The sequence below is a fragment of the Pleurodeles waltl genome, chromosome 1_1 (assembly GCF_031143425.1).
Source record: "Pleurodeles waltl isolate 20211129_DDA chromosome 1_1, aPleWal1.hap1.20221129, whole genome shotgun sequence".
Taxonomy (NCBI): Eukaryota; Metazoa; Chordata; class Amphibia; order Caudata; family Salamandridae; genus Pleurodeles; species Pleurodeles waltl.
In genome coordinates, this window is record NC_090436.1 from 184,061,950 (window position 1) to 184,089,421 (window position 27,472).

Genomic DNA, 27,472 nt, shown 5'->3' on the forward strand with positions numbered 1-27,472 from the left:
GGCTCCAATTACTAAGTTATTAAGAAAGAAAGAAAAATTTGCATGGTCCCCAGAAGCAGACCAAGCCTTTTCAACTTTGAAAGAAGCTTTCTCCACTGCCCCAGTCTTGACTCATCCAGATGCGGATCGACCTTTCATAGTGGAAGCTGATGCTTCAGATGTGGCGATAGGAGCAGTCTTGTCACAACGAAACAAAGACACTGGTCAGCTTCATCCTGTAGCTTACATGTCTCGGAAGTTGAACGAAGCCGAACAGAACTATGTCATTGCTGAAAAAGAGCTTCTGGCGATTCGTGACGCCTTTAAAGAATGGAGACATCATTTGTTGGGAGCTAAATATACTGTCACAGTATATACTGATCATCGCAATCTTCAATTCATGAGTCCTGCCAGACTTTTGACTCCTCGGCAATTACGTTGGATGCTGTTTTTTGCCGAGTTTGATTTTGTGGTAACCTTCCGGCCTGGTAAAGATAATCGCAAAGCTGACGCCTTGTCCCGCAAAGAGTCTACCACATTGCCTGCAGTTCAAACCTCCAGAGCTAACATTGCTCCTGACAGGGTCCTATGTATCATAAAAACAGAAGATTTCTTTGAAGACATCCGCAATTCATTTACTGTTGAAAAATGGCAGGCGTGGGCCCAAGCAGATCCGAAAAGATCAATCAAGCAAGGATTACCCTTTCACAATGCTAGTTTGTTCGTGCCCACTACCAAACTTCGCAAGATAGTGGTTCATTAGTTGCATGTTATACCTACAGCAGGTCACCCTGGTACTCCTAAAACTCTTGAATTAATCCAACGCTATTTTTGGTGGCCTACCTTAACAAAGGATGTAAAAACAATGGTAAACAACTGCGAAGTCTGTGCTCGCACTAAAACAAGTCATTCAAAACCGAAAGGGTTGTTACACCCACTCCCAACCCCAAGTCGTCCGTGGGAACACATCTCTTTAGACTTTATTACAGGTCTGCCAGTGGTTCAACAGCATTTAGTAATTCTGGTGGTAGTAGATAGTCTCACGAAATATGGACATTTCATTGCCTGTAAGAAATTACCCACCTCTAGTGAACTGGCAACTATCTTACTGAATAGAGTGGTTCGTTATCATGGACTGCCAAAAGTGATCCTCTCCGATCGCAATTTGCCTCCAACTTCTGGAAGACATGGTGTAAAACACTCCAAGTGACATCTACCCAATCTACTAGCCACCATCCTCAAACAGATGGTCAAACGGAGAGACTAAATCGAGCTTTGAAGCAATACCTACGTGCTTACGCTGAAAAAACACTTAATTCATGGACATCAATGCTCTGGTTAGCTGAGTTAGCCTACAACAACTCCTTCCACACTTATACTGGCGTTACACCCTTCTTTGGTTTGTTTGGCTATCATCCTGACACCTTGCCCATCACAATTCCTCAAGAAAGTTCTCTCACTCCAGCTGTCAGAAATCATTCAACATTTGCATCAAACTCAGAAATCGATTCAACAACATTTAGAAAAAGCCAAACAAAAATACAAAAAGCATTATGACAAGAAACATTGTGAGGGACCGCAGTATCAACCTGTTGACAAAGTGTGGCTTTCCACAAAACATATAGACTCCAAGAAGAAGCACATGTTCAACCCCAAATGTATAGGTCCTTACACTGTTCTTCAGCAAATCAATCCTGTGACCTATAAACTACAATTGCCAAAATCATTACGGATTCATCCAGTGTTCCATACTTCCCTCTTAAAAAAGGCAGTCCAAAAGGTCCACCCTCGTCCAGCTCCTGTTCTAGTACAGGGGGAAGAAGAATATGAAGTCAAGAAAGTGTTGGACTCTAAACTGAGAGGGCGTGACCTATGGTACTTAATCTCATGGAAAGGTTATGGCCCTGAAAGTAATTCATGGGTTTCCGCATCTGATGTTCATGCTCCAGTACTTGTGAGACGCTTTCATCGTCTCAATCCAGATAAACCAGGCCCTAGAGCGCGCCTGGAAGAGGGGAGTACTGTCAACACCAGGACAGTGCGCGCTATATGGGCATCTAGAATGCAAAAACCCAACACTCGCAAGATAATGTAATTTATGCATTGTGATGATATGTTATTGTTTAACCTTTTGCATTGCAGAATTCCATCCAAAAGATTCATTTTTAAGGTGCTTATAAATACTGTACATTTGCAATGTATTGCTGCAGACATTCAGAGTGTGTTAGGGTGTGGTCCCTTTCCAGGGCCTTCTAGAGACTTTCCCTGCAACATGCCTAGGCGTGGTTCTAGGCTGGGCCAAGACTCTATAAAAGAGAGTCAGCCCAACTTCCAGTGCTCACTATTCAGAGGTCCCGGTGCAGAGCAGCAGCTTCTTCCTGATCTCCTGTCCCGGCGGCCTATTTGGATTTTCCAGTCTTCTGCACTAATCTCTCATTGGTGATCACTGTTTCCAGGCGGTAAGACGGTGTTTGGACATTTCCCAACACCGTAATTGAGAATTTTCATATTCTTGATTTTAATTCTTAAATGAATAACAGATTACTTGTGCGCTGCCATTTTTTGACATTTGTATGGTGGTTTGCAAATAGGGAGGACGCGCAATTTATTCCATAAAGATTTGACTTCGTTATTACATGGTTGTTCATTGCGCGCTGATATTTCTTGACATTTACATGATGTTTTACGAGTTGGCAAGACGTGCAACTCGTTTCATGAGCATTTAACTTTGTTGTTCATTGCGCGCTACCTTTTCTTGACATTTACATGGTGGCATTCGAATCGTCGAAACGCGCGATTCACTTCTCGTGTGTAATTCATGCTGTTCATTGTGCGCTACCATTTTCTGGCATTTACATGGTGGCATTCGAATCGGCAACACGCGCGATTCTTTCCTTGAGTGCTTTTCATGTTGTTCATTGTGCGCTACCATTTCTTGGCATTTGAATCGTCAAGACGCGCAATTCTTTCCTCGTGTATAAATAATGTAAATTACTGTGCGCTACTATTCTAAGACATTTTCTTGGTAGCATTTCAAGTTGACACGTTGCGTGATTTATTCCTTGAATCTACGTTGTGTGATTTCATGGTGCACAATCCTTTATGGTGTTTAATACTCATATAAAAATCTGAAATGTGCGCAATTCACTTCCCAATGTTTTTTCTGAGATGAACACAACAATACCTGAGTTCTAGATGTAATGTTGTGTGTTCCTGATATGTATTCTTAAAAGGAGATTCATATGGTTGTTTAGAAATTGCTCAGAGTGTTTCCTGATTCTCATGCTAAAGAAAGTACTTGAATCTGAAAGTCCTATTTAACTTTTCCTGTTTCCTCCTCAGGTATTCTGTCATCTAAAGCCTAGTCAGTTTTAGGACTATTCTAGGGTTGTTCATGTTTTTCGGAAAAGACGAAGCTTAGAGTTGTAGCATGGTACTGAATTCATGAGATGTAATTTTGATGTTGTGTTTTAACCTTTTGCTTCCTACAGGTCTCCTTCCCAGCTGTTCCCTTCCTAATCCCCTTTTCCCCACTTGGACTCTCTTAGACTCTGTGATAAATCTAATCAGAGTATTGGAGCTGTCTTGTGGTGGAAGTGTTGGGAACGTGCACAGACCCCGAGGATCTGGTGACTCTGACAGTAACACTCCGAGCCCAACACTAGATGGCAGGATAATGCACAGTATATGTATCTGCAGCTACACATGCCATCGAACATATATAAATTCAGTAACACTTAATCTTCCCCGAAATACATTTAATGTATTAAAAATCAAGCCTTTAAAATTTGAAAACAATGGACTTGAAAAATACTTTGTACATTTAATCAAGCCTTCAGTCATAAATTGGCATTAGACTCAGGAAAGATAATGCATCATAAAACAGTTGAATTTTAGTTGTTTAAAAGAAGGCACAACAGACAAAATAAAGAGCTTTCGTCCAACTAAAATAAATGCAGAAGCCCGATTTCATACTGGAATAGTTTAGCTGATATATCTGTAAAGTTTTAAGCATGTGTATTAAAACTCAGTAAAAATACTCCCATAAATACACTGTAGAAAGTAATTCACCAGAAGAAAATGTATTTAAATCATACAAATATGACATTTTTTCACATATATGCAGACAACTTAAGAAGAGCAGCTATCCGACCCTGCAACAAAGCACTCCAGCTTTGTTTTTACTTCAGGACACAAAGGGCAGACATTGGCAGATTCTAAATCAGTGGTATTCAATTTAGATTTTATGTTCTACCTTCTAATGATATGCCTGTCATGGAGTAATCCGTTACAATACTGATCATTAGTACAAACAAATGACAAATTCAAACAGCAGTACCATATTTTGGAGAAGGATCAACCTGAGCAGAAAGGGATTAATAAACTGTGTTGTTTGTTCTGACTACACATACCCATCCTGTTATTATTTTCCAAATTTAACACTTAGCATAATGTTAGACAGCACCACAGTACAACAGGTTTAATTTGATTTTCATATGTCAAATAAGTTATTACACTGAAAAATGTACAGTCCAATATTGCCTACCATTAAAGCTACAAAAAGGAAATTACTAATTTTACTCTAGTTTACCTTCTGAAATACTGACAATGCAAGTGCATGGCATATCTATAACTTCTGCACTTTTTTTTAAATTCATTTAACAAGAAAAGGATTATGCTGGTGTGGTGAGCATAGATACTCTATGAACATGATGAAACTAATATTCTGGACACAACATAAAAACAGCATCTATAAAAACAGATTTTTTTCAGGCATAGACAACGATCAAGAAAAAATATATACATATAGATAACAGCCAGCTTCTGTATTCTAATTTAGGTGACAACATGTAATAAATTGATTTTGATTGAAACAAAATTTCCACATTACAAAAAAAAAAAAATAATAATCAGGTGACTTTTCTACTACTTTGAAGTAAAATGAATTTCTAAATGAATAATACTTTCTTGTAAAGAAAAACAATTATTGTGAGCAGTCGTTCATAATAAGTACATTTGAATTAAATCAGAATTGTCAATATTGTTAAAGTTTGTTTTTTCTAGTGACCTCTCTTAAAACTATTGTTATTATTATTACAATAAACAGTGTTAGTTGCATCCAACTTTACACAAAAAAAATACTGGTGCAGTAAGACCATCCATTGACCATTTTACAATACATACTAGGAATATGTAATTAATTCAAGGGCACTTATTGAACATTTTTTCCATGAAATCAAAGAAATGCTTGCCGTTGAACAAGTGAAAAGACAGAAAATAGTTTTCTAAAAGTAATACTACATTGAATTTTACTGAAATAGATCATCAAGAGTTCACCAACATATACTAAATAATGGCATTAAAAAAACCTAAAATCATTTTTATACATTTGATTAGTTACATTTACCCCAGATGTGTACCTTAGTTCAGGAGCACTGAAGCTCAACTTTGCTGCTTTTATACTCACAAAGTTAAAATTTTGCTAGTGGGAAATTTTACATCTCCTGAATAGAATAACAAAAAACAATAACTAACGAACAATTAGAGTGGTCTTTGCAACAGTCTTTCAAAAACATAATTTTGTGTTCATAGCAGTGTTCCTATACTTGCTAGTAAAACCCTAAAAAATAATTTAAAAATTGCCATTGACAATAAGGGATGTGCTGGGACTGCCTATCAATTCAACTACATGAAACATTTATTCAAGGTAACACAGTTCCATGGATAAAATACATACAATTATTTCCATGAATTAAAATGTTTGAAAGGTACTGGACACTAGGTATATTTCTAAATGTTTTGCAGCCATTTGTTTAAAGTGTACTTGTTACTTGTAAAAAAATATATGTATCATATATATATATATCAGTGAAGATGATGACGAGAGGCAGAGTTAGTTGAATACAGAATGTATAGTATTAGACAAACTGTTTTTTTCTTAAATTGTCTATGCAAAAAAAAAAAAAAAAAAAGAAAATGGAGATTTACAGATGCTAGTGAATTACATCTTGTAGGAGGTGAATAATATATACAATGAAAGGTTTGGGTCTGCCACCTAACTGTGAAGGAAATGAACCAGCTAAAAGATGCAACTTTCCATTCATTTTGTCTCAGTGTTCCTCTGACATATTCCAGAAAAGCACCAATGCATTTAAAAATGTATAATAAAATTACTCATTATTTTTTCCACTGTATTCATTTCATTGTATTTAAGAAGTTGAGTTCAGTCATAACATCACAAAACAAAATTCATCATGTTTTCAAAAATTTCAATAATTTAATCTACTGAAGAAGTCCCTCACAAACTTTCAGATTGTTCTTTGCGTGGGTCATCAAAAGAACTTTTTAGCTGCTGCTTCTTGTTGGCTCCTAAAAGAAAATTAATAGAGTACATCAAAACACAGAACTAACTGTAACTGTTAACATCTTGTACAGCTTTCTAGATGACACATTTTCAAGAACCTGCTGACCACCAACTCGGATCACCTTTAATTTCATAGATAAGAGTCATTACAGATTGGCCCTTAGAGTTAATGAAACTCCAAGGTTGTTTTTAAAGTTTTCAGTTCTATTTACACAAAATTGGAATTAACTGTTACCAAGAGACCAGCAATTCACATTTCTAAATTCCAGTCAGTCCAACTCAGTTTTTCGTCTTTCTGAAGCTGACAAAAGTAAACCACTGAGTAATAACTCTATTAGACAAGCACCCAGGCTTGTGCAAATCATTTTGTTGTGTGCATTATCTCACTGAGGAAAGAAAAGAGGGCTATATTATTTATACTGGCTCAATGTTTTTAAACAGCAATTGACCTTATGTGACAGGATTTTTTTTAGCCCATATATAGCATACCTGGTACTCCTGTTTCCTAAGCAGGTATGCTGCCCCTCTCAGTGGCAGCATTTAAAGGGGATGCAACACAGCCCAACATCACCATACATAAGTGTTATTAGTTGTTCTTATTCAATGGAGTCTATTTACAGGCACAGTGTATGGCACAAAGAAGAACAAAGTTACCATTTGCTAAGTATGGGAAGGATGGTCAGACTATACACAATTTGTTTACACAAGTTATCTTGAAGTGTAAAAATATTTTATAGCAAGAGTGTTGGTTAATGTATGACCTACAATAATTACACCTGAAATAGTAATTGTTATTCTCATCTTTAGTAGCATCTAAAATGGGCAACTAGTCAATATCCATATTGGCTAATCAGTGTGTGCATTTTGCAAGAATTCCTGAATGCCCGATTAGTTACAAGGCTGCCTGCTAGGGTGCTACATACATGCACCCCTGTGGTATGGCCAGCAAGATTTTCCTAGTCAGGAATTCGGAATACATTTGCACAAACGATCCATGATGGGTAGGACTTGGCAAACAGCATACTGAGAACCAGTCTTGGCACATTACAATGTGTGGGCCACAACATTTGCACCAATGTGGTGATCGCATGCCTGGATGCAAGCCATAACATGTCAAGGTATCCCTTATGAATAAGCACATTGACAGCTCCAGGCTTTTGAAGAAAAAGTGGATTCTGCGTTGGCGCACTTCAAAGACAGCAGTGCTATCACTCATTGCTAGGCCTTCCTATCTGCAGCCCACCAGTTGCACCAACAATACACAAGGTTTAGAGGATACTTTGGGAATACAGCCCTTTCTTGGCACCCTAGGATGTGGTGGTCACATTCTGGATCAGCGCCTGCGTGCCCAGCCCCCATGCCCTCTCATACAGTGCCTTTGCTGAGATGGGCCCCCAACTGCCCCTCGACCAGTCCCCACTCTGACAAGTGCTCCAACAACTGTTCAGAAGTCTAAGTAGGTCCAACAGCTTTTGGTGATGATAGTGGTGGCGGAGAAGAACCCCATCTTCTCCACCAGCAACCACGTATCCTTCAGCCACTCCTCCGTAGTACACTGGACCGACCACAGATGTGTCCACTTCACCGTCCGACGCGAGACTCGCCACCTCTGCACACAATCCATCCCACGCAGAGCAGACATTGGAACAAAATCCCAGTGGAACAGCTTCTCTCCACTCTCGGCGACAACCAACCCACCTTCTCCAACGACGCAGCCCTCTGCCTCACGCATTGGATCACCAACTGCGCAGACAACCTTGCACCCCTCAGACGCCTCCCAAGACAGACCAACACCAGGAAACCTCTTTGGTTCACAGACACCCTCAAGGAATCTAAAAAAAACTGCCGCACCCTCGAGAAAGCCTGGCGCAAGGACCACACCGCAGAAAACATGTCTGCCCTCAAAAACGCCACCCGCAAACACCACCATCTGATCCGTGCCACCAAAAGAACTTCCTTCACAGACAGACTGGACAAGAACACTCACAACAGCAAAGAACTCTTCAACATTGTCAAAGAGCTCTCTAATCCCAACGCCATCACAAGACCTCTGCAACTCCCTCGCCACCTTCTTCCATCGTAAGATCACCGACCTACACGACAGCTTAGGACACCAGACCCAGCCAACCACCACAGAACCTACAACCCCAGCCATCACCCTCAACGCCTGGACTCACATCAGCACGGAAGAGACCAAAGCTACCATGAACTCCATCCACTCCGGTGCCCCCTCGGACCCCTGCCCGCACTTCATCTTCAACAAAGCTGACGACATCATCGCCCGCATCTCCAGACCATCATCAACAGCTCGTTTGCTTCTGCCACCTTCCCCGAGAGCTGGAAACACGCAGAAGTCAACGCCCTACTGAAGAAACCTACGGCAGACCCCAGCGACCTGAAGAACTTCCACCCCATCTCGCTCCTCCCCTTCCCTGCCAAAGTCATAGAGAAGACCGTCAACAAGCAACTTCCCAACTTCCTTGAAGACAACAACCTACTCGACCCCTCTCAGTCCGGATTCCGAGCCAATCACAGCACAGAAACCTCCCTCATCTCAGTCACAGACGACATCAGAACTCTGATGGACAACGGCTGCCTTCGACATCGTCTGCCACCGATCCCTAATATCCCGCCTCCGCTCCACCGGTATCCAATGACAGGCCCTGGACTGGATCTCCTCCTTCCTCTCCAACCGCTCCCAAAGAGTCTACCTCCCACCGTTCCGCTCAGACCCCACCGAGATCATCTGCGGCATCCCTCAAGGATCCTCGCTCAGCCCGACTCTCTGCAATGTCTACATGAGCCCCCTCGCCGACATCGTACGCAAACACAACATCAACATCACCTCCTACGCCGACGACACTCAGCTGATACTTTCCCTCACCAAGGACCCCACCAGCGCCAAGACCAACCTGCAAGATGGAATGAAAGACGTCGCAGAATGGATGAAACTCAGCCGTCTGAAACTGAACTCAGACAAAACGGAAGTCCTCATCCTCGGAAACACCACGTCCGCCTGGGACGACTCCTGGTGGCCCACGGCCCTTGGCACCGCACCAACCCCCTCAGACCACGCACACAACCTCGGATTCATCCTGGACCCTCTTCTCACCATGACCAAACAAGTCAACGCCGTATCATCCTCCTGCTTCCTCACCCTCCGCATGCTCCGAAAGATCTTCCGTTGGATCCCCGCCAACACCAGAAAGACTGTGACCCACGCCCTCGTCACGAGCCGCCTGGACTACGGTAACACCCTATACGCAGGAACCACCGCTAAACTCCAGAAACGTCTGTAGCAAATACAAAACGCCTCCGCCCGCCTCGTCCTCGACATACCCCGCAACAGCCACATCTCCGCCCACCTGAGACACCTGCACTGGCTTCCCGTCAACAAAAGGATCATCTTCCGGCTCTTCACCCACGCACACAAAGCCCTCCACAACAAGGGACCTGAATACCTCAACCGTCGCCTCAGCTTCTACACGCCCACCCATCAACTTCGCTCCGCCAACCTCGCACTCGCCGCCGTCCCTCGCATCCGCCGCACCACGGCAGGTGGGAAATCCTTCTCCTACCTGGCGGCCAAGAAATGGAATTCCCTCCCCACCAACCTCAGGACCACCCAGGTCCACCTCGCATGGAACTCAACTCAACTCAACTCAAGACCTGGCTCTTCGAGCAGCAGTAACCCCCTTCCCTTAGCGCCTTGAGACCCTCACGGGTGAGTAGCCCGCTTTATAAATGTTTTTGATTTGATTTGAACTTGTTTCCACAAGATGATGACATTTTTTATTAGAACCTACAAGAGGCCAGTGAGCTGGGTACTCACCCTGATGCATGGCTGGTTTTCCCAACTGAGCTTTCACAGAAAGCGGATTCATTTGTCATGGTCATTAGACGAGCAGCTGAAGTCTATTGTTGCCTATTGTTGAAGTAAAAGCCAACGTTCTCACAGAAGTGTTAGCAGTCCCAGCAACCCTCATCTAAACCCCTACTGCCTTTCAACGATGCCCTAACACCCTCATTTGAACTTGGGCTAAATTCTGCTTTTTCCCACCTATAAGCAGTTACAGACCCGCTCTGGGTGATCAAGCTTCATAATACTGCACCATACTCGAGCTGGGTAGTACAGGCTTACACTAGCCAGGTTAACGCCATATCTTTTCCTACTACTTACCCAGAATGCTGAGAGGCTCTCCCTTCTATTATGGGGCTCGGTCAATGAGATCTTACTAACATTCCCCAAAAAATGTCATGCCAAATTGGCGCAGACTATTCAAGATGGCTAGGATGTGGAAAAGTACATCATCTGGTCAGGGCTAGACATGACCGATTATTTAGGCAGAGCAGTAGGCCCAAATGTGGTAGTGCGGCACAAAGACTGAGTGAGATTCACGGGCTTTTAGGGTGACATTTAGGCGTCACTCAAGGATATGCCTTCTGACTGGTCTTGTCTAGACCCAGCATAATTTTAATTATGCTGGATCAATCAGAGTGATTTTTGGAATTCCATGTTACTCTTTGACACAGAATTACCGACTATAACGCAATTACTCCTGGTGGATAATTAAGAGTAATTTGGGAGAAAACAATCCTACCTCGAGAGAAAGTTTAGTGACTGCCAGTGGTAGCTTGTGCTCTCTATTCATGTTCTGCTACATTTAGAGCATTTCTTAGCGCAAAATGCATCCTGGCGTCTATGTTGGACATGCAAAGATGCATTTTGCACTAAGAAAATGTTGGGAAATACGAGGGCTAAGCTGCAGGGAAATCCCACCCCAAGAGCACATTTAAAATTTATTTCTTAGCACCAAAATCCATTCTTGTGCCCATTTTGGAAACAGGAGAGGGCTGGCCAGCGAGGGGAGGGTGGGGGGCATTTTGTACCATGAAAATAGCGCTAAATGCCAAGAGTATGTTGGGGGAAAATCCAACCCTAACAGCGCATTTACCAAGTGTGAACAGCTGCTCTTTTTTGTTATTCTTGTTCTGTTGCATTTAATGCAATTTCTTAGCTCAGAATGCATTCTCGCCTCCATTTTGTACGTAAGGGGGCATTTTTGCATTAACAAATAGCGCTAAATGCAGAATTACTCGTCTTGCGTAATTATGAGTAAGCTTGCTGAATTTTTAGGTAATTCTGCATGATTACACTTAACTGAATTACACAAGTTATGCCCAACCCTAGTCTCGTCTCCTTAGCAAGAATGCCTACCCAGCAAGCCACTGCACACTCCCTCTGTTTTCCACACCCATTTCTCCAACAATTTTGCCCTTGTTGAGGTATTACTAGGGGTTTTGCCTTCGAACAGCGTCCAGGTCCACTTCCCTAATACAGGCACCCCCAGTACTTTCGTGCTCAGGTTAGGGGATCTGGCAGACATTCTCCAGGCCTGCAAAGACAGCAAACGTCCCAGTCACCAGCCTCTCTGGCAGCACCCTCCAAGGTGCTTTTGTTTCCACTTGAAGTATACAAAAAGTGATGGATGGAACGCTTGGATTAATTTCAGCCACTTGTAATTAATTAGGGCTGCTTTGCAGTCCATCCATTTTTTGGCCCACCATGCACCTCAGTCTGGACCCAGCCATATACAAATCAGTCTTGACCCTGCTCTGGGTCACATGACTTGCTGTAGTTGGTCTTTGTGTATTTCTCCTAGACGGCCACTCACAATAGAGAGCTTAGGTGTGCCTGGATGAACCATCATTGGCAGGGTGCAAAGGCGGAGCTAGGCATCGCCAGATTGAAACCTCAATAGGCTGTATCCTGCCTTCACAACAAGGATTGCATACCCCCTGCAGTTAGTCTGAAGCCAGAGCAGGAGAGGCAGGAAACCTATGCACGTCAAAGGGAAACCTCGAGAAGCTTCTCACTTCAAAGGAGGCACCAGGTAAAAATATTGGACCTCAGATTTATTACATTTCTGGACCTATGGAAGTCTTTGCCAGGACGAAGGACTGCTGTGTTGGTGAAAGGACTGCCAGACTGCTGGACTGCAGCCTGCTGTGCTGATCTGCTGCCCTCTTGCCTGAGTGAGAAGGACTGGACCTATACCCTGAATCCAGGACCATCAGAGTGACTTCAAGGGCTAGTTACTTATAACCAGCACCAGAACTCTGCAAACGTGAGTTCTGGCCCGCCAAGTGGTTCCATCCCAGTCCTGGACCCTTGGAAGTGGGCCTGAAGATGCTCCGCCAGCCCATCTGTGGATCCAACAGAACAGACGCATCACCTCTGATGCACGGCACAAGCCCAAATAGAACAGCTGCATTGCTTCTTCTGCGAGGGTTCCACATCGACCTTGCAGCTGCCTTGGAAATGCAGCTGCGCAACACATCCACAACCCAGGCCCTCTCATCACAAACTTCTTGTCAGTGGCAGCCTTGATTCAGGACTTCGCATCCCAAGCCCCACAGTCTCTTCAGAACCAGCCTGTGAGTGACATATCCTTGACGCAGGACTTCACATTGCAAGCTTCCCTTGGCAACCGCCTCCTGAACAATGGACGCAGGACCTTGCATCACAGCCTCACAGATACCTGGAACAGACGTATCACCTCGGCTGCATGACGCATCATTGACGCAGACCCTGCAACGCTCCACAGCCAGGATTGTAGCCAGTCCGGTTGGCCTGAATTTGTGATTTTGTCCCGGTCTGGCTCAACCAGATGTTCACATTTGGTGTTTTGTACTTTTTGGGGGCTATTTTCCTTAAATCTTTAAAATTGCAAATTTCTGGTTCTACTGTTTGGATGTTTGTTGTTTTGGTCTTGTTTTATTTATTAAAATGTACTCTATTTTTCTAGTTTTGTGTGCAATTCTTTTTGTGGTGTGCTTTCACTTTGTTATTGACTGATGAAGTGTTGCATAAGTATTTTACATATTGCTTCTGTATTAAGCTTGACTGCTCTGTGCCAAGCTACCAGAGGGCTGAGCATACGTTAATTTAAGGTTTGCTATTGAGTTGGCCCTTTCTGCAGGGTCATCCCCAAACATTTTGCTCTTTTTCCTCCACTTTTTGCTGTATTTGTTTTTCTTGGCCCAAGGACTCAGTGCACTTAACCACTGCTAAGGTGCTTTGCTCTCTTCTTAAAATATGGCAGAATTGGCTTATACCTGTTGGCATATTTTTTGTTTGGAAGGTCCCAATAAAGTGGCACTACGTGTGCACATGTCCTGAAGGTGGCACTACATGTGCAGAGGACCTGTAAATGAAATGCTACTAGTGGGCCTGCAGCACTGATTGTGCCACCCACTTAAGTAGCACTTTTAAAACATTTCTCAGGTCTGCCATTGCTGCCTGTGTGGGTAGTTTTAAACTGCAATTTCGACCTGGCAAATGTAAACCTTTTGCCATGCCCAAAACCTCCTTTTTAATACATATAACTGACCCCTAGGGTACGCCCTAGACAGGCCAGTGGGCAGAGTGCAATGTATTTAAACATTAGAACATTTCCTTTTATGTATTACATGTCCTGGTAGTGAAAATCTCTCAAACACTTACATAAAGCCTACCTTTCCTGTAGGATAACATTGGAATTACCTTATTATATTTTATAAGTATAATTTCCACATGGTAACAGGTAACCAGTTCATGTTTGGTGTGTCTGGGATCCTAATTTAAAGTCCTAACTTATGGTGAACTTGGATTTTAAATTGCAATTCTGAAAATGCTACTTTTAGAAAGTTTGCATTTTCTTGCTATAGCCATGTAGTGCCTATAGCCTGGCTCTGGGTCACCTTATTGTGTGGTAGCTGACAGTTGGGCCCTGTGTATTCCTCCTAGATGGCCACACACAAAGGGGAGCTTAGGTGTGACTGGGTGGGCCATCACTTGCAGGATGGGAGGGAGTAGGTGGGCCTAGCCCTACTTACATTTGAATAGGCTTCACAAAGCACTGCATTTCCCCTGTAGTTAGTCTGGAGTCAGGGCCCTGAAGGCAGAGTACCTGGGCACTTCAAAGGCATGTCTCTACAAGCTCTGCCAGTAAAAGGGACTGCTGAAAGGACTGCCATGCTGCTGAACTGTTGCTCTGAAGGAACTGCTAACCTGCTGTGATGGCCTGCTGCCCTCTTGCCTGATGAGGAAGAATTAGACCTGCAATCTCATCTTGAACCCAGGACCCCAGAATGACTCCAAGGACTAGCCTGCTGGCCTTTTGATCTGAGCCAGAGGGACATAAAAGGAACCCCAAGCAGCTCCTGGGCCCAGCTGCAGCAGATTCCTGACCCCCAAGTTGTGCCCCTCTGGTCCTGGACCCTTGGTGTGGCTCAGCTAGCTTAAATCAAGATTTTGGGCTCTTCGTAACCACAAACGTGTTCGTTTGCACCAAGACCACGCTGCTCGCACCAAAAAATCAGCGTGACGCACCACCAGGCTGTCTCTTTGCATTGCAGCATTAACAGCTTGCCGGGGACTGCCAACACGAAGCTCCAGCTTGCCAGTCCACCATATCAAGCCTGCTCTTTGCACCACGTCGACAGCCTCCCATGATGCTCTCCTTGCTCCTCACGGCCCTCTTCAACACAAACAGGATTCTTGACACAAAACTAGAAAAAGGTAAGCCTTCAGCGGGACAAACCTGGGACTGTAGCTGACCTCTGCTCCATTGTGGTCAGCCTGAACTTTTGAATTTCACTCAGTCCAGCTTGACCAGATAGCTGCAATTGGCGCTTTGTGCTTTCAGGCACTATTTAACACTCTATTCTTCAAAGATTTATAACTCTAGTTCTACTGATTGGATTTATATCATTTTGGTCTTGCTTTATTTACTAAATTGTCCACTATATTTCTAACCTGATGTGGGATTCTTTTTGTGTGGCGTTTTCATTGTTTTACTGTTTGAAATGTTGCACAAGTACTTTACACATTGCCTCTAAGTTAAGCCTAACTGCTCTGTGTCAGGCTACCAGGGGGCTGAGCATGTTAATTTGAGATTTGTGCCTAACACTGACAAGGACTGTGGTTGCTGCTTGACCAGGGCTCACACTGCAGTCAACCAGTGACCCAAGTTCTTACAACCTGGTTCCAGCTTGAGTAGGTTTTCACCCCATCAACAAGCAATCCCATTACAGTCTGGTTCTCTCTGCCTTGGATCCAGGTGACAGGATGGCTGCATTGAATCTGAGGACACCTATTTCCATGTTACCATCCTGCAAGCCCACTGACGCTACCTGTGGTTCAAGGTGGTCTACGAGCATTTTCGGAATGCCGTAATCTATTTAGGCCTCTCCAGTGCCCTGCAGGTGTTTAAGAAGGTGGTGGTGATGATGATGGTAACAACTGACGTTCTGGGGTCAGGAGTACTAGTCTTCTCCTACCTCGACGACTGGCTGTTTAGACGGACTCACCATAGACAGTCGATGACCATCTCCAGACGACGGCGAACCTCCTTCCATCGTTGGCGCTCACGATCAATGTGGCAAAGTCAGATGACTCCTTCACAAAAGCCATCTTTCCTCACAGCAATCCTAGATACACTGCCTTTCCTCTGGATCATTGATTCTAAGAGATTTGGGCTATGATTCTGTTGTTTCATCCTGGGTCCTTGTCAGTGACATAGCCTCTGAGACTTCTTGGCCTATTTGCCTCCTGCTTGTCGGCAAACATCCAAGCCCTGGATGAGGCTGCACAAGGTCGCAGGGATGGCTGCTTGGTCGCAAATGGACCAGCAGTATGCATTTCTCTCTCTCATTTCCAGAGCTGACAGTGGTGTCACTGTTGGGGTGGTTATCTGGAGGGGGTGGACATTAGAGGACTCTAGTCTCCGGTAGACACCCACCTCCATGTCAACCTACTGGAGTTGAGGGCCATTTGCTTGGTGTTGAAAGCCTTCCTACCATCTATGAAAGACTGGCTGCTTCAGATACTTACAGACACACCACCCCCATGTTGCATTGCAACAGGCAGGGAAGGTTGGGGTCCTGGCTTCTGTGTCAAGGGCCCTGCGACTCTGTACCTGACTAAATGGTTAGAGCATCTCCCTGATTGCACATCACCTGGCAGGACCTTTAAACACAAGAGTGAACAAACTCAGCTAGTGACACCTAGATGATCACGAATGGCAACTACACCTAGAGGTGGCACAGGAAGAATTTCAGCAATGGGGAAAATCCTCGCCTGTTCTCTATGCCACCACCAAGAACAAGCAGATTCAACACTTTTCTTCACTGGAGTTCCCAAGAATGTTCTCTCTCGGAGAGGCGGCCTCCCTACAGTACAGCACGAAACTCCTGTATACCTTCCCACCACTACCTATCCTGCTCTGAGTTATGAAGAAGATCAGGAACGACCAGACCCAGGTCATCCTAGTGGTTCTGGATTGGACCAGGAGAGTGTGGTACCCAGAACATTTGGCATGAGCATCTGTTCTTCAATCAGGATGCGACTACACAAGAATCTTCAGTCTTGGCACCAGGGTTGTTCCCTGCACCCTGGCCTGCTCAATCTAGACCTCCATTTGTGGAGACTGAGTAGAAGCCCATGGCTGCATTCAATCTACCACCCAAAGCTGGCGGCCTGGCTGCCTTCAACAAAATCTGTTTCTGCAGATGCTGGGACAGGTTTGTAGCTTGGTTTGGCACCCATAATACAAATCCTGTTGCAGGCTAAATTGTTTTCAGTTTGTTTTCTCTTTGGCACAGCAAGGCCTTGCAGTGGGCACTATTAAGGGTCATCTGTTGGCCATTTTTGCCTTTTGGTGTTCACTGGACCACCCATTTTTGCTCAAATCATTTATTTTGATTATTTTTCTCAAAGGTTTGGTCCACATTTTGTCCTAAACCATTCATAACGTCACAGTAGGCCCTTGATTTGGACCTGATCTTTCTTATTTGTACCCCTTTCGAGCAGTTACCCAGCTGTTCTCTATATCTGTTGACTCTGAAGATGGTGTTCCGCATCACGATCACCTCAGTGCATCGCATGAATGAGCTTCAAGTTTTGCCAGTCTGGCCATCCAACACCACCGTCTTCCTGGTCAAACTGGTGCAGAGGACTAGAGCAGCCGCCTTTCTGCCGAAAGTCATGACTTCCTTTCACTTCGGACACTTAATCACTCTTCCGACGATCTTTGCCCCACCTCACTCCTCAAAAGAAGAGAAGAAACTCCATTGCTTGGACCCCAAAAGAGCACCCTGCTTTTACATCGATCATACCAAAGACCATCAGGTGGATGATCAACTCTTTATGGGTTTCACTGGGATAAAGACAGGAAATGAAGTACAGAAGAGGCCCTTATCCAGGAGGACAGTCCTATGCATCAAGATTTGCTATGCGTTGGTGAAGAAGCAGCCTGCTCAAGGATTGGGGGCCCACTTCACCAGGACCAAGGCTGCTACCAGACTGCTGGGAAAATGGCAACCGGTCCTGGATATTTGTCATGCGGCCAGCATTTCACGGTCCGAATCATTCCACAGACCCACCATTGGTGAATGTCTTACTTTCGTATCTATTCTGAACGTCAGGAATCTGCTGTTCTGGTGGATACTCTAACTGCAGATTACTCTCTGCCCTCTTGCCTCACCAATCTGTGGAATCAACCCTTTTTCATCAAAAAATGTCCCAAATTAGAGAAAATATTAGACAGTTGGTTCTTGAAAATCTTTCTTTCAGAAGGACAATTTTGAGATGTTGACACCTGTCTAGATCTCATTGGAATTGCAGGACATGTACATTTGTTTGTCTGACCTGCAGTCCCACATAGGTTTCCATCAGTTCATTGCAGGCTCCGAACACTTTCAGTTTACCATCCTACACTTCAACATTACCCTGGGTCCCCAGGGGTTGATGAGGGGGATGGCTGTGAGTGCAGCCTATCCTCAAAAGTCGCTAATAACACATATTCCAGTACCTTGAAGACTGGCTTTTGACAGCATCATCCTGCAGTTGGTCATAGACCACCAGCAGATAACCACCTCCATGCTGTTCCACCTGGGGTTCTCTATTAATGAACCAAAATTCCATCAGTAATAATGCACATTTATTCCCTTCATAAGGGCAATCCTGGTTACGGTGGCTTTCAAGGCCTTTCTGCCCCAACACCAAGTGCAGAACATGCAGGTTACGATGTGGAGTTTCGGGCTCACTCCTGTGTTCCAATGATGATCGTTCTGAGCTTTGTGGCCTCATGCATCCCACTTGCTGGCACATGCAACTCTGCAGTGGGCTCAGAACTGCGGTTGCCTCTGATACAACATCTATATCTCAGACGATGGAGTTCGAGACAACTGGTGTCAGCTGGCGGAGACCAGCCTGAACTGTGGCAGCCCATTCTCCCTACCCCACCCAGAGCTCTACGAAGAGATGGATGCATTGTCTCTGGACTAGGGCAGTCAGCTGGAACAAGGTGGAAATCAGAGCCTTTGGTCTCTGGTGAAAAGAGGAATGATTCTGCCACTACAGCATTTGAATGGCCTTAAATGCCCTTCTTTCGTCAACTAGAGATGGAAGGTGAGTGAGGGGAAAGTAGGCAGTTCTGGTAGACAATACAGCGAACACCGTATAGTACTGTAAGAAACAGGGAGGTGTAGAATTGGAGGTCCAATGCTGGGAGGTGCTGCAACTCTGGCGGTGGCTCGACCTCCAAAGGATATCTCAGGCACCCAATCACTTAACTGGCTCACTAAATTCGGGGTGGACAAGCTCAAGAGGTGTCAATCTGTCATAGAGCAAATGGAGTCTCCACTCAAATGTGGTTCAAGGAGGCGTCATCCCTAGGTAAATTGTTTTGCCACTGCCAAGAACGTGTTGAGTCAGAACTATTGCAGGCAGAAGATTCTGCCTCAAAGCTCCTAGCGATACACATTCCTTGTAAAGTGGGGCTATGGTATCCTGAGTGCCTTTCCATCACTGCCACTTCTGCCCAGATTTCTGAAGGCCACAAAAGACCGGGGTATTAAATCAACGTGGTTGCCCCAGACTGGGCTGGGAGAGTTTGTTCTCCAGCCTACTGAGCCTAAACATTTTCTACTGTTCCATCCACCTCTTTAGGAAGGATATCTGTCTCAGCAACAGGGCTTGCTGAACCTCCATAATGTACACTACCATGATTCAAGATTGAGTAGAACCAGCTGAGGGGTTTGATTTGCATAGTGAGGTGGTGGGAGTTATTCTGGTAGTTTAGTGCCCACTTACCAAGTGAGTTTATTCAGATTGTTGGGAGAAGTTTGTGGCCTGGTGCAAGAACTGTTAGGCTGATCCTCTTTAGGAAAAGGTGTCTGATGCTCTGAAGTTTTTTTTGTCACAGGCATGGCAAGGCTCTGCTGTGGGCATAGTTATTTTCAGCCCTTTCGGCATTTCTACATTTGTCTGACCAACAATCATTGTTTAAGTCTCCCATTGTGATGTTTTTAAGGGCTTGTATTTGTTTCCTCTAGCATCCTACATAATGCCACAGTGGGACCTTAACTTGGTATTCAGGTTCTCTGTGTGCATTCTTTTTGAACCTATGCACAACTCTTCCCTGACGTTGCGGACTATTAACAATGTTCTCCTCCTCGTGATTATTTCTGTGTGCCATATGAGTGAGCTGCAGGTGCTGTCAGTACAGCCACTATCTACCACCTATTTCTCTTAACAGTGGTGCTTCAAAATCAGCCATCTTCCTACCAAAATAAGTTATCACCCTCAGATGTGGAGACACTCCCTGCTTTTTTACTCTCCAATACATTCCTCGTAACAGGAGGAAAGGTTTTATTGGTTGGATCCCAAGATCAGACTAAGGAGTCTTGAGCAGATGACCAGCTTTTTACTGGGTTTTCAGGTGCTAAGAAAGGAAGAGCAATTGAGAAATGAACCATGTCTAGATGGATTGTCCTATACATAAAAATATGTTTTGACCTAGCCAAGAAAAACTTGGCTAGCTCATTCTCCCAAAGTGAAGGCTACAACACTATGGCATTGACGAGTTGTGCTTAGCATTGGACATCTGCAAAGCTGCCATACATTACTGCTGTGACACTCAAAGCTACAGGGAGGGGCACTCCTCAGTACAATCATTTCCTTTTGGGTGGGATACTGATTTGGTATACATTCAAAAGATGAAAAACCTGTGATTATAACTACCCATCACTAGAACCAGCTACTAACTTTTGGTAATGCTTTCCTGGTAGCAGATTACCCAGCACCCTCCCTCTTCTCTGTTCTGTCGAGGGGGACTTTGTGGTTACTAAAAAACAGGTCAGTAGTTAGGTTTTGCCCTCTCATGTTATGATTTATCAGAACTGCTCTAGGCCAGGGGGCATGGTAGAGTTTTCAAAAGAAATCTGAGTCAGTGAACAGGAGTGCCACCAATATATATGGCTCCATGCTGCAACTTCTAAGGTGGTGCAAGGCTGCCAAGGAGTTCAGCTGCACAAGAGCAACTGCTGAAAATGTCTTATCTCTATTCTGAAGAGAACCCAAAAGGTGAGCTATACATAGTTGGAGTATCCATCAGAAAAAGAGTATTACAGAAGAAAATATATTAGTCATCCCAGAACTAGATATTTCATAACAAGGCATTGGCCGAGATTGGGTTTATGTTTGCTCTGGATTGGCAACAGGTGTTGGAAATTGGGTCTAGAGTCAGTGCCTCTGGAGCACAGGCAGGCGTCAGAGTGGCTGGAATTGACATGGCCTTTGCTGAAAAAACAATTAACAGGGTACATCGCGCAGGCCCAATGCAACCCTTAATTTCCACTACTATTCAAAAACTAAAAAGGTCTTTCAGCATGCCAGTAAAGCAGGAAAAGAGAGCTTTCAGGACTACTCTCAGGCACAGTCTTCAAGGACGTTGCCCAACTCACACTGCAGAGATGTGTGAAATTTCAACCCATAGCTCAGAAGCAACAAGCCAATGGCATACTGTACAGATGGACCTACCATTTTGATGATTTTTTATTATTTTTTAACCTGGGATACGAGTGCCATACTGTCTAGGATGTCCAGAGGGTGGCCTCTCTGCTGGGCATTCAATCTGAGGTCACGCCCAGCAGCTCACAACCTTGGGGTGCTATGACAGGCCCCTCGCTGAAGCAGTGAAACACCTAACGCGAACGAGACCATGAACAGGACAACACCAGCCCAGTTGTTTTGTAATTGGCAGCAGGATAACTCCTGGGATACCTCCTGATAGAGACCAGGTGCCGAAGCCACCTGAAGGTCTCATGGCTCTACTTAGGGGACTCCGCCATGAGGCATAATGCGACAAAGAAAGTTGCATGCCTGCAAATATAACTCTAACAATCAATCCAGCCCATCCCCCATGGAGTGGACAACTGACTACGGTGCCTGGAGGGATAAGGTAGCTTATTAGGGGTGACCCTATACTACTGTGACACGAATGAAATACAAGAGACTTTACCGACCTTGGAGTGACGGAAAACAACCCCTGCGCCATCCAGAGCCGAACCTTCGAAATGGACATGAACACCAGCAAAGTTCCTATGGAACTGGCCGACTGAGAGCAGGAAAAGGACCTGCAGAATTGTCACCTGTAAACTGCTACTGCCTGACCGGAGTTGTTTGGGTCTGAGAGAGGTCAGTTGGTCTGGAGAGAGGGACCTCCTGCCTGTCCCCACTTTCATTGGCACAGGGTACAGACCTGCCTCATACACACTGGTCTATAATGAGGACCCACTGTCGTGCCAGTTGGTTTGTCATTTATCCTCTTGCATTGCTTGTTCTTTTTTATTCTTAAGTTTGAAAATATTACTGGGGAATGGAAAACTTGGGGGAATGAGGGAAGGATCACCATTGCATCTACCAATCCGACCCCCTTCAGCTGACCTAGTGCTCTGTTACACCTGCATATTTTTCATTAATGGGGACCGATTACTGACATTATCTCACTTAATACATGAGAGCTGAACTCACCGAACAAGCAAGGAGCTGTTTGGAGTGCACTCCGGGAATCCGGTCCTGACATCATATGCCTTCAGGAAACTCACCTTACCCACAGGGACCAGGGTAAAATGAAACACATGGTGTAGGAAGTTGGCTCTGTATGCACTATTTCAAAGTAAGGAATAGTATGCACAGAGTCCAAGGGTTCCCCTTAGAGGTAAGATAGTGGCAAAAAGAGATAATACTAATGTTCTATTTTGTGGTAGTGTGGTCGAGCAGTAGGCTTATCAAAGGAGTAGTGTTAAGCATTTGTTGTACACACACAGGCAATAAATGAGGAACACACACTCAGAGACAATTCCAGGCCAATAGGTTTTTGTATAAAAAATATATTTTCTTAGTTTATTTTAAGAACCACAGGTTCAAGATTTACATGTAATACTTCAAATGAAAGGTATTGCAGGTAGATACTTTAGGAACTTTGAATAATCAAAATAGCATATACACTTTTCACATAAATCACATATAGCTATTTTAAAACTAGACAGTGCATTTTTCGACAGTTCCTGGGGGGAGTAAGAGTTTGTTAGTTTTTGCAGGTAAGTAAACCACCTACGGGGTTCAAGTTTGGGTCCAAGGTAGCCCACTGTTGGGGGTTCAGAGCAACCCCAAAGTTACCACACCAGTAGCTCAGGGCCGGTCAGGTGCAGAGGTCAAAGTGGTGCCCAAAACGCATAGGCATAGGAAGGGGGTCCCCCGGTTCCAGTCTGCCAGCAGGTAAGTACCCGCGTCTTCGGAGGGAAGACCATGGGGGTTTTGTAGGGCACCGGGGGGGACACAAGTTAGCACAGAAAGTACACCCTCAGCAGCACGGGGGCGGCCGGGTGCAGTGTGCAAACAAGCGTCGGGTTCGCAATAGAAATCAATGGGAGACCAAGGGTTCTCTTCAGCGATGCAGGCAGACAAGGGGGGAGGGGTGTGCTCCTCGGGGTAGCCACCACCTGGGCAAGGGAGAGGGCCTCCTGGGGGTCACTCCTGCACTGGAGTCCGGATCCTTCAGGTCCTGGGGGCTGCGGGTGCAGAGTCTTTTCCAGGCGTCGGGATCTGAGGAACAGGCAGTCGCGGTCAGGGGGAGCCTCGGGATTCCCTCTGCAGGCGTTGCTGTGGGGGCTCAGGGGGGGAACTCTGGCTACTCACGGTCTCGCAGTCGCCGGGGAGTCCTCCCTGAAGTGTTTGTTCTCCACAAGTCGAGCCGGGGGCGTCGGGTGCAGAGTAGCAAGTCTCACGCTCCCGGCGGGAAACGCAGGTTGTTTTAAAGTTGCTCCTTTGAAACAAAGTTGCAGTCTTGGATGAACAGAGCCGCTGTCCTCGGGAGTTCTTGGTCCTTCTAGAGCAGGGCAGTCCTCTGAGGATTCAGAGGTCGGTGGTCCCTGGGGAAAGCGTCGCTAGAGCAGTGTCTTCAGAAGGGGGGAGACAGGCCGGTAGGGCTGGGGCCAAATCAGTTGGTGTCTCCGTCTTCTCTGCAGGGTTTTTCAGCTTAGCAGTCCTCTTCTTCTTAGGTTGCAGGAATCGGAGTTCCTAGGTTCTGGGGAGCCCTTAAATACTAAATTTAAGGGTGTGTTTAGGTCTGGGGGGTTAGTAGCCAATGGCTACTAGCCCTGAGGGTGGGTACACCCTCTTTGTGCCTCCTCCCAAGGGGAGGGGGTCACATTCCTATCCCTATTGGGGGAATCCTCCATCTGCAAGATGGAGGATTTCTGAAAGTCAGAGTCACCTCAGCTCAGGACACCTTAGGGGCTGTCCTGACTGGCCAGTGACTCCTCCTTGTTTTTGTCATTATCTCCCCCGGCCTTGCCGCCAAAAGTGGGGCCGTGGCTGGAGGGGGCGGGCAACTCCACTAGCTGGAGTGCCCTGTGGTGCTGTAACAAAGGGGGTGAGCCTTTGAGGCTCACCGCCAGGTGTTACAGTTCCTGCAAGGGGGAGGTGATAAGCATCTCCACCCAGTACAGGCTTTGTTACTAGCCACAGAGTGACAAAGGCACTCTCCCCATGTGGCCAGCAACATGTCTCGAGTGTGGCAGGCTGCTAAAACCAGTCAGCCTACACTGGTAGTTGGTTAAGGTTTCAGGGGGCACCTCTAAGGTGCCCTCTGGGGTGTATGTTACAATAAAATGTACACTGGCATCAGTGTGCATTTATTGTGCTGAGAAGTTTGATACCAAACTTCCCAGTTTTCAGTGTAGCCATTATGGTGCTGTGGAGTTCGTGTTTGACAGACTCCCAGACCATATACTCTTATGGCTACCCTGCACTTACAATGTCTAAGGTTTTGCTTAGACACTGTAGGGGCACAGTGCTCATGCACTTGTGCCCTCACCTATGGTATAGTGCACCCTGCCTTAGGGCTGTAAGGCCTGCTAGAGGGGTGACTTATCTATACTGCATAGGCAGTGTGAGGTTGGCATGGCACCCTGAGGGGAGTGCCATGTCGACTTACTCGTTTTGTCCTCACCAGCACACACAAGCTGGCAAGCAGTGTGTCTGTGCTGAGTGAGGGGTCCCCAGGGTGGCATAAGACATGCTGCAGCCCTTAGAGACCTTCCCTGGCATCAGGGCCCTTGGTACCAGTTACAAGGGACTTACCTGGATGCCAGCGTGTGCCAATTGTGTAAACAAAAGTACAGGTTAGGGAAAGAACACTGGTGCTGGGGCCTGGTTATCAGGCCTCCGCACACTTTCAAATCAAAACTTAGCATCAGCAAAGGCAAAAAGTCAGGGGGTAACCATGCCAAGGAGGCATTTCCTTACACATGGTATACCCCACAAGGTACCACTATTCAGCCAATTCCAAACAAAGAGGGGTGGCAACATACTTGAAAAGTAACCTCCCCATGACAGACACAGAGACCCATACTGACAAGGAGAACCGATATCTTTTTGGTGGGAGCGTTGTATGGTTGACTTCTTACTGTCGCTACAAATTATGCCTCTAACTTTGCTCAAGACTTGCTTCTCATTAGCTTCTTGGAGAAACTGCCAGAGGTGACATAAGTCTCTCTGGGGACTTTGATATGGTGTGGAATCTACGTTCAGACAGAGAGGGAATGAAACTTACACAGGAGTCTTCTCTAAAAGGTTTAAAAGTAGCATTGATATCTTGGGCCTAAGGGATGCCTAGCATGAGTTAAATACAACAACCAAGGCTTGCATGGTCTATTCCTATGAACACCATATGCATTTGTGGATTGATTACATACTACTGAGCCATGCTCTGATAAGCCTGACCTGAGCCAGGGAAATTGGGCCCATCATATCATCCTACCACACACTAGTTACAGCCCAGCTTGAGATGGGATTTTGGAGATCCTTGGGGAAAAAGAGGCTTCACCCCTGCCTACTTAGAGATCCATTCGCTAAACATGAAAAAGCCCAGCATATTGATGAATATTTTGGACACAATGAGGGAGGGGGGGATCCCATTCCTGGGGTATGGGATGCATTCAAATAAATTATCAGGGGCCATTTAATGCTGTAGCTGTGGATGTTAAGCAGCTTCCCAGACTAGAAGTACAGAAAACATAAGAAGGAATTTGAGAGCCACAACAAAAATGGCTGCATGCATCAGCCATCCCGCCAAACTACTCAGCCGATAACAGTGGTCAGGGGTCAATGGCGCAGGCTTTGCATTAGCAAAGCAGAACTTTACCACTTGTGTGTAACAGGGGTCAAAGTGGGCACTCCCTTAGCCCAACTTTTGGGTGGCAAAAGGGAAAAAGAATGTATACGGGAAATGGTCTCGTCTCTGGATCCCGGACAATAAAGGATGTGGAGAAAATTAGCGAATTCTGCACTTTCTATGAAAACCTCTATAGAGGCGCCCCCCCCCCCCTTTGCAACGGCAGACAAAGAGGTCTTCCTAGACAGGATACAGCCCGTCCACCCTTACAGATGCCCAAAGGTAATTCCTGGACGGTCCAATCCTCCCTGAGGAGGTCCAGCTAGTGATTAATTCTCCCAAACCCAATGAGACCTCAGGCCCAATGACATTACGGCTCAATTCTATAAAACATACTCTTGTAAGCTGATTCAGAAACGAACAGCTCTATTTAACCACTGGGCCACAGCAGAGGCCATAACCCAAACAATGAGAGAGGCAGTGGTGACAGTCATTCCCAAACCTAATAAGGACAGTAAACATTAAACATTGTGCCTCGTATAGGCAGATAGCCCTATTTAATATTGAAGCCAAGCTCTATAAGAATCAACCCTGGTGACTGTCCTGAATGATGTAATCCATACCCTGATACACCTGGATCAGAGTGGTTTCATTCAGGGACGCCAGGCCCATGACAACATACGAACAGCCATCCAACTGATACAGAAGGCATGTTTCACACACAAACAGGCAATGCTATTTTCACTGGTCACAGACAAGGCTTTCAAATGGGTGGATTAGACGTTCCTGCAGCTCACTCTTTGGAAAATGGGACTGGACCCACATTCCTCCAGATGATATTCGCCAATTATACCAACCCGGCGGCAAGGGCCACTTGGAATGGATATCTATCACAGCAATTACAGCTAACTGGAGGCACCAGACAGGGATTTCCGTTGGCAGCACTTCTTTTGCCCTATACGTAGAATCATTGGCGTACCTATTCAATAGACAGACACAATAACAGGAATCAAATTTGGACTGTGAGAACTTAAAATATCCCTTTTTACATTGGGAGCCCCAGACATCTTAATCCCAGCGGTGGTGAATCTCTTAAAGGCCTTAGAGACTGTATCTGGCTAGAAGATCAACTGCAATAAATATGAAATACTCAATCTGACCCTCTCAACATAAAGGCAGAAAGACTGTCAATCCACTTTAAATTCAGGTGTGCCAAATCCTTAATCAAATATTTGTGAGTCCACCTCACCCGCACTGTAGCGGATCTCTATGAAGTCAACTACCCGCCTCTGATGACTCCCTTTACTAAAGATCTCCAGACCAGGGGAAATCTGATGCTCATGCTTTGGTCGCATCAATGCAATTAAAATGAATGTACTGCCATGCCTCATACACATTTTTCAGGCCCTTCCACTATGATTAGATCCTTCCTTCTCAAGCAAATCCAACCTGAACTAATGACATTTATCTGGAGGGCGGTGCAAGAAGGCTTCCACAGAAACCTATGACACAACAGAGTGATTAGGGGCATGGCAGTCCAGAGCATCTCATATTATAATGCAAGCGCACAACTGCGGATAGTAGTCGACTGGTCCATTATGCTCTCCGAGAACAACTGGTGGCA

General features: G+C 45.3%; 1 protein-coding gene across 1 annotated transcript in view; it reads right to left on the minus strand.

Moving 5' to 3' along the window:
* Positions 1-4,045: 4,045 nt before the first annotated feature.
* The window catches only part of LMAN1 (lectin, mannose binding 1), a 225,099-nt gene continuing 201,672 nt past the window's right edge, over positions 4,046-27,472 (minus strand). The window contains exon 13 of the mRNA XM_069220369.1: positions 4,046-6,348. Within this exon, the coding sequence (XP_069076470.1) occupies positions 6,312-6,348 (37 nt within the window). The 3' untranslated portion in view covers positions 4,046-6,311. The remainder of the gene's footprint in view (positions 6,349-27,472) is intronic.